Consider the following 13,071-nt stretch of genomic DNA (forward strand, 5'->3'; position numbering starts at 1 on the left):
TAAGCTTTTTTCTTAGATTTCTGTCCGTCTCTATTGGTCCAAACTAAGCCTAAACTCTGTCTGTAGATATTAGTCGCCCAATCATGTACGCTAGACATAATAGAAAATATCAAATAAAGTAGTGTGGTTAGAATCAACATATCTGCTATATTGTCTATTGTATAAAATGGCCAATTATGTCCCTGCATGTATCTGTCAAGTCCCCAACAACTGAAATGAAATAATGCAATAACATCAAACTTACCATAAGGAAGCAAACTGCCTATTAGACTAGTGACACATTAAAGATCTCCTTACCGGGGGTAGTAGAACCAACAAACACAAGGTTATTTTTTATCTCTTACCCATACATGAAATGGATTCTTGTATAAAAATAATGAATGAAAAATATGTGAAATTGGTGTATATTGTTATACACTCCCAAACTAAACAACGCTAAAATAAATACATAAAGCCAAACTCATGTAGATTCACAATGTCAGCTCTGAGAGGTTTAAAAAATATTATCATCCCTCTCTATGTTAGAAATAAATCACACCCAGTGTGAAGAGAGTGGTGCCTTTGAACTACTAGTGATTTATCTGGCCTGGCTGAGGGAAACCAATGTTATGCTCATATATATAACAAGTCAATCCACCATAAGAAGTGTCCATGGCACAGTCACTACAAAGTGAAGGAGAACATTCTACATAGATATTCACATTTTACACTTCATGTTCCCTTTATTGTAGGCAGTAGTGGAAAAAGTACTCAATACTGCAATGTGGAAGTACTCTGTTACAAGTAAAATGTATCTATAAAATGTATCAAAATGTACTTAAAGGGTTAGTTCAGATTTTTTGAGTATTTTCTGTAGGAAATACTTACCATTAATGTAGTGGTTGCAAAGGTATTAATTGATTGCCCGAGTCCCGTGGTCAGAGTTATGGTCCGTTTCTGATAAATATGAATGTAGTTCCGGTAGATTAGTAGATTTGGTGGGGGCCGCTCATTAAAAATAAATAAATTTAAAAAACTAGCGTCATTTGTATTGTTGACCTATTTCTACCATATAGAGCAGGTTTCGTTCAATTTCGACCCCTCTGTCACATGGTACTATTTTTTGTGTCATATATTTTGTGCGTGACTAGGCTGCCGCGGCGTAGTGATTCTGGACACAAACATTAGTACCATGTGACAGAGGGGTCGAAATTGAACGAAACCTGCTCTATATGGTAGAAATAGGTCAACAATACAAATGACGTTATTTTTTTAAATTAATTTATTTTTAATGAGCGGCCCCCACCAAATCTACGAATCTACCGGAACTACTTCATATTTATCAGAAACGGACCATAACTCTGACCACGGGACTCGGGCAATCAATTAATACCTTTGCAACCACTACATTAATGGTAAGTATTTCCTACAGAATATACTAAAAAAATCTGAACTAACCCTTTAAAGTACCAAAAGTAAAAGTACTACAATGTTTGAAAATAGCAGATCTACAAGCTCACAACGCGTCTCGATTGTGAGCTTGTAGCTTATAGCTTGTAGCCTATGTGTGTGTACGGTGTTCACTCTCCATTCCGACATCTCACCACTCCGACTAGTGGCTTCCGCGTGCGGTTAGGGTTAGGGTTAGGGTTAGGTATAGGGTTCGTCAACGTCGGAAAGGCGACATGTCGGAAAGGAGAAATGCACCCTGTGTGTACACAGGCAGGTAGCATAGTTAGCATTCTCAAACCAATCTAAAGGCAATTTCCAAATGGTAAAATATAAAAGAGCAATAACATCATCAAGAGAACAAGATAATAATAACACAGCACACAGTTAGTAGAAGTAACTTTACCTTTACAAATAATAGGTTGTTGGCTTGTGTCTGATGAGCTGTATGTAACAAGGTTAAACCAGGAGACCTGGTTGTGTCTAATTCTGAAGTCTTTGTGTCTTACGTTATATACCAACCGTATTTATACTTGTGACATAATAGTGATGACACGACTAGTCTGTGCCTATTTATTCATGCATAAGAAACGGATTGCCCCGCCCCCAGCTATCATTTCAATGAATGTGCTCACTGGCGTTTTGAAGCACCCGGAAGCCTGCCGGAAGTAGAATTATTGGTTCGATTTTGACCACACACAGAGTTATGAGCATGCGCACTAGTGTTATTTTTGCCTCTTAAAATAAAACCGTAATATATTATCAAACATCTAACAACAATATGAAATATAGTGTTAACAGAGTGACAATGACATATCACATGAGTCATTGTGAAATAATTATGATTCATGGTCACACTCGAGGAACAGAAACTTCAGAAAATCAATTTATTCACAGGCTTTTTGAGGAAACAAATGTGACTTCCAATGTGTGATAAGAATCACCATCACTGGTAAGTTAACCATTGTTGCATATGACAAAGCCCTTCATTACTTTGCTCACTTGAATTGCTTGAAATAGGTCCTAGCATGAGTGAGATTGCATCATCTCTTGAAATACTGGCCCTCATTTATCAACGCGGTGCAGCCCAAATAATGGCCGTACGGCGAGATCACCGCACCTTTCGGCATTTATCAATATATCCTGACATGGGCTTCATCCTATGGTACGCTGAGATCTCACGTCTGGTCGAGACCAGTTGTTGACGTTGGCTGCACCCGTTTATTCCATTCTAGACCTGTGGAGCAACATTGTCTGACTGTCTGACAGGCATCTGGACACATACTCCACTCATAAATGTATATCTACACTAATAAATAATCCCTGTGAAAATATAACATTTTATAAAGTAATTTAAACAAACTGCTTTAACAGTCATTCAGATAAGATTGTAGATCTGGCTGCATTGAAAATAGCAAATCTACAAGCTCACAAGCCAGCGTCGCATCACGACGCGTAGTGAGCTTGTAGATCTGCTATTTTCAAAATCTACGAGCGCTTTTGCGTCGGGAGTCCCGCGGTCGGGTCCATCTTTTCATGGATAGTGAGGTCTACAAACTTACAGTAGCTTGTCTTATGGTATGGAGTTATGTCATAGAGAGTTATATAGGCTACCTGGCTGGGTTAAGGATATAAACCTGACGCTCCAATCTCTTATAACGTGGGTGGCGGCGCGGGATCACTGCAGTCTGCAGACCGCCCGAGTCTCATGGGGAATATAGCCTGACTGCTTTAGTGTAACTTGAACGCTCGGTATCGGGTAAATAAATATACAAACGTATTACATTCATGGCGATGTAATTGGTATCATAATGTCATTCATGTAGGCTACAAGCCTACGTGACAAAAATTATACCGTAACGGATTATGAAAGACACAGTTGGGCGCGATTGAGCGAGCGAGAGAGGCGTGTGCATGTGTGCGTGCGTGCCTGTGTGTGTGTGTGTGTGTGTGTGTGTGTTTGTTTGTGTGTGTGACTTGACAGGCAGCGAGGCGAGCCGGCTGAACTCTTTCTTTGGTCGTATTCTGGTTCTTCATGTCGTAAAATCAGGGTGTTTCGAGAATATTTAAGGGCGTGTTATTTAAATGACGCTCGTTTTCAGACGTGAGATTTATCAAGGCTGGGAACAAATGTACGCTCGGATCGGCTGTGTAGGATTCGTTGATAAATGTGACTTCGACGTTGGTGTACGGCCGAATATATGGAAAAATATACGCCGGTTTATACGCTGCGTTGATAAATGAGGGCCACTGTGACTACATTCAGAGTGATTGACAAGTGTTGAGAAATGCAATCAAAAAGCATTTTTAAGCGACGAGTACGAATGTACGCATCACTTTGTGCATTGCATTCACATTCCAAAGACAAAGTTCCATTTAGAATTCGTTATTAAAAACCTTCACTTCAACTGGAGTTTGTTATAAACATGAATCCAATACTCGGCTACATATTCTGAAAGAAATTACACTTAACTCCATGGAATAAATATGTACATAACATAAAACAATATATACATAGAATATTCTGTTATTTGGTCTAAACTAATAATAATCCAGTGTTAATAAATAATATTAACTTGTTAAATACAGCTCATGGACTCATTCCTCCTCGAATAAAACCGGCCCGTGTAACAGAGCAAAGGACTCCAGTACGAAGGCTCTGCATATGGGACAGTGCTGAAAGCGCGACACACAACTATCACACACACATGCATGTCTGCACGGCAGCAGCACGCGGTTCACGGGCGCGTTCTGGCAAACAACGCAGTCTTTGCCTTTTTTCTCCTCACAGCAGTCGTCTTCGTTATCGTCCTCTAGTTCGGGTTGGTCCGGGGCCTCACTGGGCTCCGTGTCGCTGTGCTGTGGCTCCTCTGGGTGCTCTGTGCTTTGGTCCGCGTCTGATGGTACAGATGACTCACCATCCTCTGCTGACATGAACAGAGGCTGTGGGAAATGAGAGACATCACGCTGGTGTCATTGTTTTGTTATAAAAGCCAGTAAAAATCCATTCATCCACTTAATTGGCAGCAACTATCGATTATTTTCTTGGCGATTACTCTATCAATTAACTGAATAATCAAGAAGCATTTTTTATATACTGTAAATATATTTTTAATATATCAACGTGTTTATCCCCAAGGCACTTCTGGTGAAGCACATTGAGTGAAATGTACACTGCAAGTGAAGTTGTTTATTACTTTTCTCACTTGAATTGCTTGAAATAGGTCCTACCATGAGCGAGATTGCATCATCTCTTGAAATACTGTGACTACATTCAGGGTGATTGACACAAAGCATTTTTAAGCGACAAGTACTTGACGGACCTATCCAACAAGCAAAGTTTTCAGAAAATGAAGGAATATTTCCGAAAACGGTGGAAACTCTGCATAAACCCGGCAGTGGTTACACCCCCCACATGCCATACCTTTAGCTCGTACATGTTCCCCTGTGAGGTGAGAAGGTATTGAAACAGGATGCGTGCAGAAAGGCCATATTTGTCATCAGGTACATGGACGACTGTCACACTGGCCACCTGGACAGGAGAGCAAGTAACAGAAGCATGAATATACTGTAGCAACAAAAAACAGCGGTACAAGAGTCACAAACAGGCTTTCACACACTTCAACTGATCATATTAACCCACCATATTCACATGGTGGGCATTTAGCTCTTATGTAATACTCCCCCGAGTATGACCAAAGACAGTATGATGAAACCAAGACACTGCAACTTTGATTTCCTGTATCTGTGCCAGAAGCATATTTTAATTCCAATGGAGAAGTGACTTTTTTTTTAATGTCGCCTACAATGCCACGCCCAAAATAAGGCCACCAGGTTTTAAGTGGTTAAGGTGCAGCGGTAGGTAGGTAGTGTCATGCTCATTGCTGGGACTCACAATGTTGTACGCCTCCCTGGCTTCTGGCTCTGCCAGAGTCAACACCGCCACTAGAGGGTAGCGATCTCTTGGCAATGGGCCAAAGTCTGTGATTCCCATGTCAGCTGGTATGACCATGCAAACCTCTTCTTCAGCTTCACTGCCAATTCTGAGTGGTTGGTGAAGGGATTTATCACATACTTTGACATGGACTTATTGGATACAACTATAACACAGATTCCCAAATATTAGAAAGATATGAATAACATGGATAATTAGATATTTTTTGGTTAAAACTAAATGTTTTTTGTTAGAAGTTTAAAGCACTATATTCTGATAGCAATCATTGCTATAGAGTTTTTGTTCAGTCACATGGGTCTCCATGTCTCTCCAGCTCTTTAATAAACAGAAAATAAATGTTCAGGTAGGTGACAAAATGTCAGCCAATCAGGAGAGAGTACCCATTTATCAGCTTCATTCTTATAGAGTCTCAGTTCCAATTGTGTCTGCTCATTTCTTTGTCATCACTTCCAATTTCATTTGTTTAATCTGTATCCTGTCTGAGTTCTCTATCCTGATTGGATAAAATTGGTATTCTGAACTGAAAATACATTTTCTGTTTAATAAAGAGCTGGAGAGACGTGGAGACTCATGTTACTGAACAAACACTCTATAGCAATGATTACTATCAGAATATAGAGCTATTTAACACTTATTTTAACCAAAGAAAATCACTTACCCTACCTTTAAATAATTCAAATATCTGTATGTGTCTCTCTCTCCAAGAACACTTTATCTCTTCCAAATACTCCAGTGGTTGTCAAAGTGGGATCCAGGGACCCTCGGGGTTCCAGGGGGTTCTAAATGGACCCTTACAAGTCCGTAACCCTTACACTCTCAGACTTATGGGGGTCCGACTCCTTGAAATTAAAAATGTTTGAGAACCACTGCTCTACTCTCTGTACCGAGTCACAAAGGATACTGGAAGCTGTGGCCATACTGGTATTGGAGGGTGTGCTGGAACTGCTGTGGGGTGCTGAGTCTGTGGCCATATTGGTGCGCCTGGAGAGCCCCCTGGAGGGCATGGACCCCACAACCCCAGAAACAGGTCAACACGCATGGTTCCAGGCAGCAAGGTCTCAGAGATACACCCTCTAGAAGGAATGGAGATGTATTATGTGTTAGGTGTGGTGAGCAGAGGAACCAAAGCCACATGTTTGTTTATTTCTAGGTGTGAGTCTTTGGAATTTACCAAACAGATAGATTTATTTATTTTATTTTAGATTTATATTACATAGACCTCTTTGGAGTCTCACTCATTCCCCTTCAATAGCAGATATTAACCACATATTATTATTATTATTATTATTAACCCCTGTACTTCATCATACGACGATTAGCAGATATAGCCAATCTACAAGCGGAAGAACAGCTATTTTACGTGTGTATATATACTGCATATTTCACCTATAATGACACCCCCAAAATTACTTTTTCCTATCAATTACTCACCATCTGAAGCCTTGAAATTGTCAATTTCTGTTTGTGTTTCACCTTTAAAGTGAATGAAGAGTCTAAAAATGAACAAAATATGGGACCAGGAGTCCAGGACCAGGATTAACAACATTAAAACATATATAGAAAATCTGTTCATAAACTACAACACAGCTCTCACAGTATAATCCAAGTGTCCTGTATCCTGTCTGTGTCCTCATTACTTCCAAAGCAAAGTATTTTCGCTCTACTTTACTATTTAACACTTCAGGGATAAACAGTCTGTGTTTGTTCACATGCACTCACTCACCCAGAAGCATTCCTCCTTCGAGCATGTGAACTCAGCTCGCGTTGAACCTCACGTTCATGCATGAGACTGATTACACCAGAAGTGTTTAAATAGTTCAAGTTTGAGGGAAAATTGGTGTTTTGGAAGTAATGAGGACACAGACTGGATACAGGACACTTGGATTATACTCAGAGCTGTGTTGGAGTTTATAAACTGATTTATATAGCAGCTTTGCTGTTGTTAATCCTGCCCTCAGCTTTCGTCAATTCATCAAGTATTCTCTTCGTTTTTGGATTCTTCATTCACCGCGAAGGAATGCGACGCAAACTAAAATGATCCATGATGAAGTTTTACTTAAAGTAGTAGTTCACCCAACAATGTACTAATTTTCTATCAGTTACACACCCCATGAAGCCTTGATTTATTTATTTTTTGTCGCATCCCTGAGCCAATAATTTGATGACCAGCGGAGTCTCCTATTGACCGATGACCCGTCATCAAATTATTGGCTCAGGAGTGTGACAAAAACAAAACAATTTCCATGAATTCAAGGTTTCATGGGGTGTGTAATTCTTTGGGTGAACTACTCCTTTAAGAGGAGATAAAAACTGACAACTGAAAACATTACTGGTGGCACAATGCACATCACTGGTTCACTGGCCTGCACAGATTCTCACGTCAATATTTAACCACTTGAACCCTAGCATCCATATTCTGGGGGAGCATTTACCCCAAAATAGCGGCACAATACAACGTGCTGTGTGCTCTGATCGGCTATTTTTGTCAAAGACATTTGGTCAACTACTGTAAGCATTTGTTTAGTAGCTGAAGCACCATCATCCCTTCATCAACAAGCTGGTCCCATTTGAATTAGGCGTGAAAAAAACCTCAGTGAAACCTGGGTACTTAAGTATCAGAGGTGAGTGAATGTCTTCTTACCAGTAATGGAGGCCGGCCCAGAGCCCACCTCCAGGGCAAAGGGATTGGTCACCTGAACCATCCTCTTCTCTGGTACTGGTAACACCGATTCCGACTCATCAGAACTCCGTAGGATCACTGGCACATCAAAGCCAAACCTATGGAGCAATGAATGAGAAGTCTAGGACAGTGTGCTCAAAAAACAGGGCATCCTGGCTAATCTCACAAAAACACAACACCGGCGAAGTCAATACCTGAATATTTTTCAAATTGTTCAAAGACAACTATGCTATTTTTGTTAATAAACTCAGTTCCAACATCTCTGCAGTAGGGATGGGACAATAATCGTTATTATTGTTTATCGTGATAAGAAATGCTAACAATAATCGTATTGCAGAGGTTTTAATTTATCGTGAAATTGTCCTCCGTCACACACTAGGATGAATTGTCTTTTGTTGAGCTGCAAATTCAGGACCACTTAAATCCTCTATGCTTGATAAAACATTTGGTACAAATCGATTCGTCAAAAATAGCCGATCTACAAGCTTGTTGCAACGTGTTGTGAGCTTGTAAATCGGCATTTTTTGGCAAAAGTTCCCCCCAGAATAGGGGATGCTGGGGGTTCAAGTGGCAACAAAAGTGGCATTTTAAGTTTGAATCATATTTTGATTATCGCGATAATATCGTTAATCACAATTATTTTTGCCACAATAATCGTGACTTGTCATTTTCATATCGTCCCATCCTTACTCTGCAGGCTGTGGCCAGTCTGGAGCTATACTTGGAGGCCAGTTTGTACTGTATGACTGTCCCCAAGTCCCTTAGGGCTGATGTCATCAGTATGAAGACAGAGCAGACCATTATTATTAGACCCCGTCTTTTTTTTCTTTCTTTTTTATGGGCTTGCTGGCAGCAATGCCAAAGAAAGCCATGATGTACTTGCCAAAAACTGATTTAATTTATTGCCTACATTAATTGACAATCACGGAAAAAATATGTATAAACTTAAAGTGCACAGAACACTGAATTCACGCCAAGCCAACAACAGTAATTCCCTGGCATGATGCGGACAATAATTATAGCCCTGTCACCCACATAGATTAAAAGCCTAATTTATACTCTGTAGTACGGCGGTGTCGCTTGCCAAAGAAAAGAAGGGAAAAAAGAACTGATCTGCAGCTCTTTTTGGCAAGCGACACCGATGCAGCAGTGTCTTTGTTGTGACATCATTTTGGCTATTTTGGTCAAAATGTAAAATCATTTTATATTTGAAAAATCACCCTGTGTACATAATATGATGTGAACATGCACAGTAAATCATTATCAGACTTAATTTTATCCTTCAACTTTAGTTTATGCCCCAAAATGACTGGATATACAGGTTTTGCAGCAATTTGTAGCAATTGTAGAAATATTAGACCTTAATTGTTGAATTTTTAAGCATGTTCTAATCAGGTTTCTCTGCTGCTGAGAGCTCCAAGAAGCTCCAGTGCAAGCCAGATGTTTGTTAGTGTTGTCGCAGCACAGCAGACCCACCTGCTCTGCTGTGCTGCGCAATCTTATGTATCGATTTATTGATTGATTGATTGGATACTTTACTAACAGTTTGCAAACGCAAGCACAGGGAAGTACAGTTCAACACAAGGTCTGTTAAGAGGATTTTAAACCCAAGAAAGCACTATGGCTTGTTTCCATTGGGGTCTTTTGTACTCAATTCATCAAAATATTCAAACATCGATGACAAACAAATATACACTACTATGCAAAAACATCATATAAACGGGTAGAAATCTAAAATAAAAATATGTACAGTAAACAGTTTGGGGGGGGGCTTTGATTTTTTACAGGGGCCAGTTCCAAATTGCAGCCACCTGTAAGTGCTCCTTTAGAGCGTAAGGAGAGTAACTAAGGATTCACATGTTTTTATAACTCATGGTAGGGAATTCCACATTTTTGTGGCATAGTAGTAGAACGAATGTAATCCCTTGTTAGAGCCAAATCTGGGTTGAACGTGATTAGTGGAGCTCCCTCTGGTGTGATTGTGGACGTCATTGACGTTCTTGAAGTAGTTTGACAGGTACATATGGGTGTCTTTGTGGTGTAGTGTATATCTTGTAGACCAGGCCTAGCCGTAGATTACGACTCTCGTAGATGTATTTTATCGATTCTGACATTTTCAATCTTGAAACTGTCAGAATCGATAAAATACATCTATGAGGGTCGTAATCTATGGCTAGACCAGGCCCATTGCAAGTTGCTGTACTCTGTCCTCTACCCTGAGTCATCCCACCCTTGAGTGAGCAGCGGTTAAATGAGTTGTAGATGTGAGGCCAAGCAGTAGGCTGACCAGTTTATTTTGGGATGTCTGGAACCTTGTTTTTAAGGCCTTTGTGGTGCTATGGTACCATGAGGTGCATGCATAGTCGAAGTGACATTGGATGAGTGCTCCTGCTAGAGTCCTCAATGTATTATTGACCAGAGAGGACAACTTGTACAAAACTGTTGTTCTTTGGTTGACTTCTGACTAAGACTTCTGGTGATTAGTAGTTTTCTTGTGATAACATTGTCACACACTTTTACTGTGAAGGCGTTGGCCTCGCAGAGGTTTGTTTTGGACCCAAAGAGAATAGATTCAGTTTTACCCGCCCAGGTGTATGATAGTTTGTTATCAGCGAGCCAGGTGCAGATTCTACCTAGTTCAGAGCTAAGGGCTTTTTCAGCCTGCAATTTGTCCCTGTCTGAGATCAGCAGAGCTAGCATCTGAGTCAGTAAATGACATCATTGCTGTCATAACTAAACCTATTACGTAGTTCTGTCAGGTTCTCCTCTAGACTGTGGCACCATTGGCGAACTTGCCTGTATGTTCGAAAAAACTGAACAGTTTTTTTTTATTGTATATTTTATTCTTATTTGATGTTATTTTTTATGTGTTATTGTGTTGTGTGTTTATCGTGATATGGATATCCCTTGGGTCTGAAATAAAGATTGAATTGAATTGAATGTATAATGTACTTATATTTTTTAAGTCTCCAAATATTGTATTTAGCATTTTGGGGAAAATAGCCAATTTAACACCGAGGTGCCCACTCTTCCTTGGTGCCCTGTCTGCCCACCTGTCCTGTTACCCACGTGGTGACAAGGCACTAAATATTAGATGCATTATAGCCTTGGATCAAGACTATCATATGTTGTATTTTATAAAATACATATATAATAGTCTTGATCCCAGGCTAGATGCATTACAAATATAATGCTGATCCTAAAACGAGGCGGTATGGTATGTAACCTTAAAGTGTATTTAATTAACATTACAACACCACATTGTTGTTGACAAATGACAACATTTACCACATCATTGTAGTTGTTGTTATTATTATTATTATGTGACGCAACAGTAACTCACCAGCCCAGGACCATGGCGGCGGTGACAAGGAAACATAACGACACGACGCTAATGTAAAACAACGGGGAGTATTCATACAACGTCACTAGAAACACGGCGACCATCTCATATGGATACTAAGCCGATTTTTGTCCTAAAATCCAAGGATAAACAACAACATCCATCGACTGACATCATCATCAACATCAACAACTCACACACACTTCCGCAATCCGGACTCGGACGGTGGCCCGTGAGCGGTGTTGCCATATCTTGTGAGAGACATAAGCAGCCAAGGTCTATTAAAAACAAGGCCAAAAGAAGCCACTCTGACACTGTCACTTTCAACCTAAATACATCGGCTTTTTGAAAATAGCAGATCTACAAGATCTACAATGCGACGCGTTGTGAGCTTGTAGATCTGCTATTTTCTAAAACATTCTTGAAAAAAAAGTGACAACAACCAGGGCAGGAATTTCAGGGCTTTGTGCCCCTCAAAAAAATGCCATGCCCTGAGGAGTAGCCTTAATGCCCCATACCAGCTGACTGTACTACTTTCTCCTCTGTCTCTTTCTTGTCAATATGTAGACACCAGTGTCTCTTTCTTGTGAGTGTCTCTTTCTTTCCAGTGTCTTTTGTTGAGATTCTGAATTCTTAACTCCTGAGTCCCCATCTTTAAACCAATCTAGTAACTTTGATTGGTGCAGGACTGAGCATGGATCAGATTTTAAATACCATACATTTTTTATTTCATTGCAGATATTCTACAATGTAGACTATCTGCAATGAAATTTAAAAAATGGCAGACTCTACATATTACATTTTAAATCATCCCCTTTACCCTTAAATTCAATTAATTCTTTCAATGGACTTAAATCATGTTTAATTTGATGGCCTTCCTGCCCTGGCATTTGGCCTTTGTGCCCTAAAAAAATGGACAACACCAAAGGCCAAGTGGCCTTGCCCCTAAAATGAAAACACAAATCTTGCACGGGGTCCCATGGCGCAAACATATTTTCAGATGCGGGTCCAAGGACAAATTCATAATAATTTGGGGTCCTTGAGATGAAAAGAAACAACATTTAAACAACATTAGTTAACAAGCCTAAATAAGCAACTACACTTTAGAAACAAGCCCAAAAAACCGCAACTCACAACTATATTTGTATTCATATTTATACAAGAAACTTCACAGGAAACAAGGCGAAAGTCGCTTAAAATAAGCAGACATGGCAACACTGATCCGTACTCGGACGGTGGCCCGTGAGGGGGGGGTCACGGTTATGCATTCGGGGCGAAAGTAGCCGATCTACAAGCTCATAGCGCGGCACGAAGTGACGCGCTATGAGCTTGTAGATCGGCCACTTTCTAGCATAAATCGCGCTTGTACCATTGATGCGTATTTTACACGCATTTTGGGAGGAGCACGTACATAGCTTCTATCATCCACTGAGCGCTCTAGTAAAATGCAGTGTTTTGTAGGCTATTATTATTATTAATAATAATCAAATAGAACACATCATCAAAGGGCAAATGGAACGTTTAATCGTATTAAGGTTAATAACGGTTATTTGAAGAGCTTTGTGATGTTGAGCATTACGTGCGTTACTTGGCGCACAGATGGTGCCAGATGCTGAGGCAGGGAAAGTGCTTATAATAAACCCCCCTGTAACGGTTTATATAGGC

General features: G+C 40.1%; 1 protein-coding gene across 1 annotated transcript; it reads right to left on the reverse strand.

Annotated features, from left to right (window-relative positions):
• Positions 1–2,298: 2,298 nt before the first annotated feature.
• cgrrf1 (cell growth regulator with ring finger domain 1) lies at positions 2,299–11,594 on the reverse strand. Its single transcript, XM_084083042.1, has 6 exons — positions 11,407–11,594; positions 8,025–8,161; positions 6,285–6,456; positions 5,324–5,471; positions 4,853–4,960; positions 2,299–4,371 (listed from the first exon to the last, which is right to left on the reverse strand). Exons 1-6 carry the CDS (start codon positions 11,508–11,510, stop codon positions 4,027–4,029), a joined length of 1,014 nt encoding a protein of 337 aa, XP_083939168.1. The 5' UTR covers positions 11,511–11,594; the 3' UTR covers positions 2,299–4,026.
• Between the last annotated feature and the right edge of the window lie 1,477 nt (positions 11,595–13,071).

The sequence above is a fragment of the Gymnoscopelus microlampas genome (assembly GCF_963454915.1).
Source record: "Gymnoscopelus microlampas genome assembly, chromosome: 16".
In the NCBI taxonomy this organism is placed as follows: Eukaryota; Metazoa; Chordata; class Actinopteri; order Myctophiformes; family Myctophidae; genus Gymnoscopelus; species Gymnoscopelus microlampas.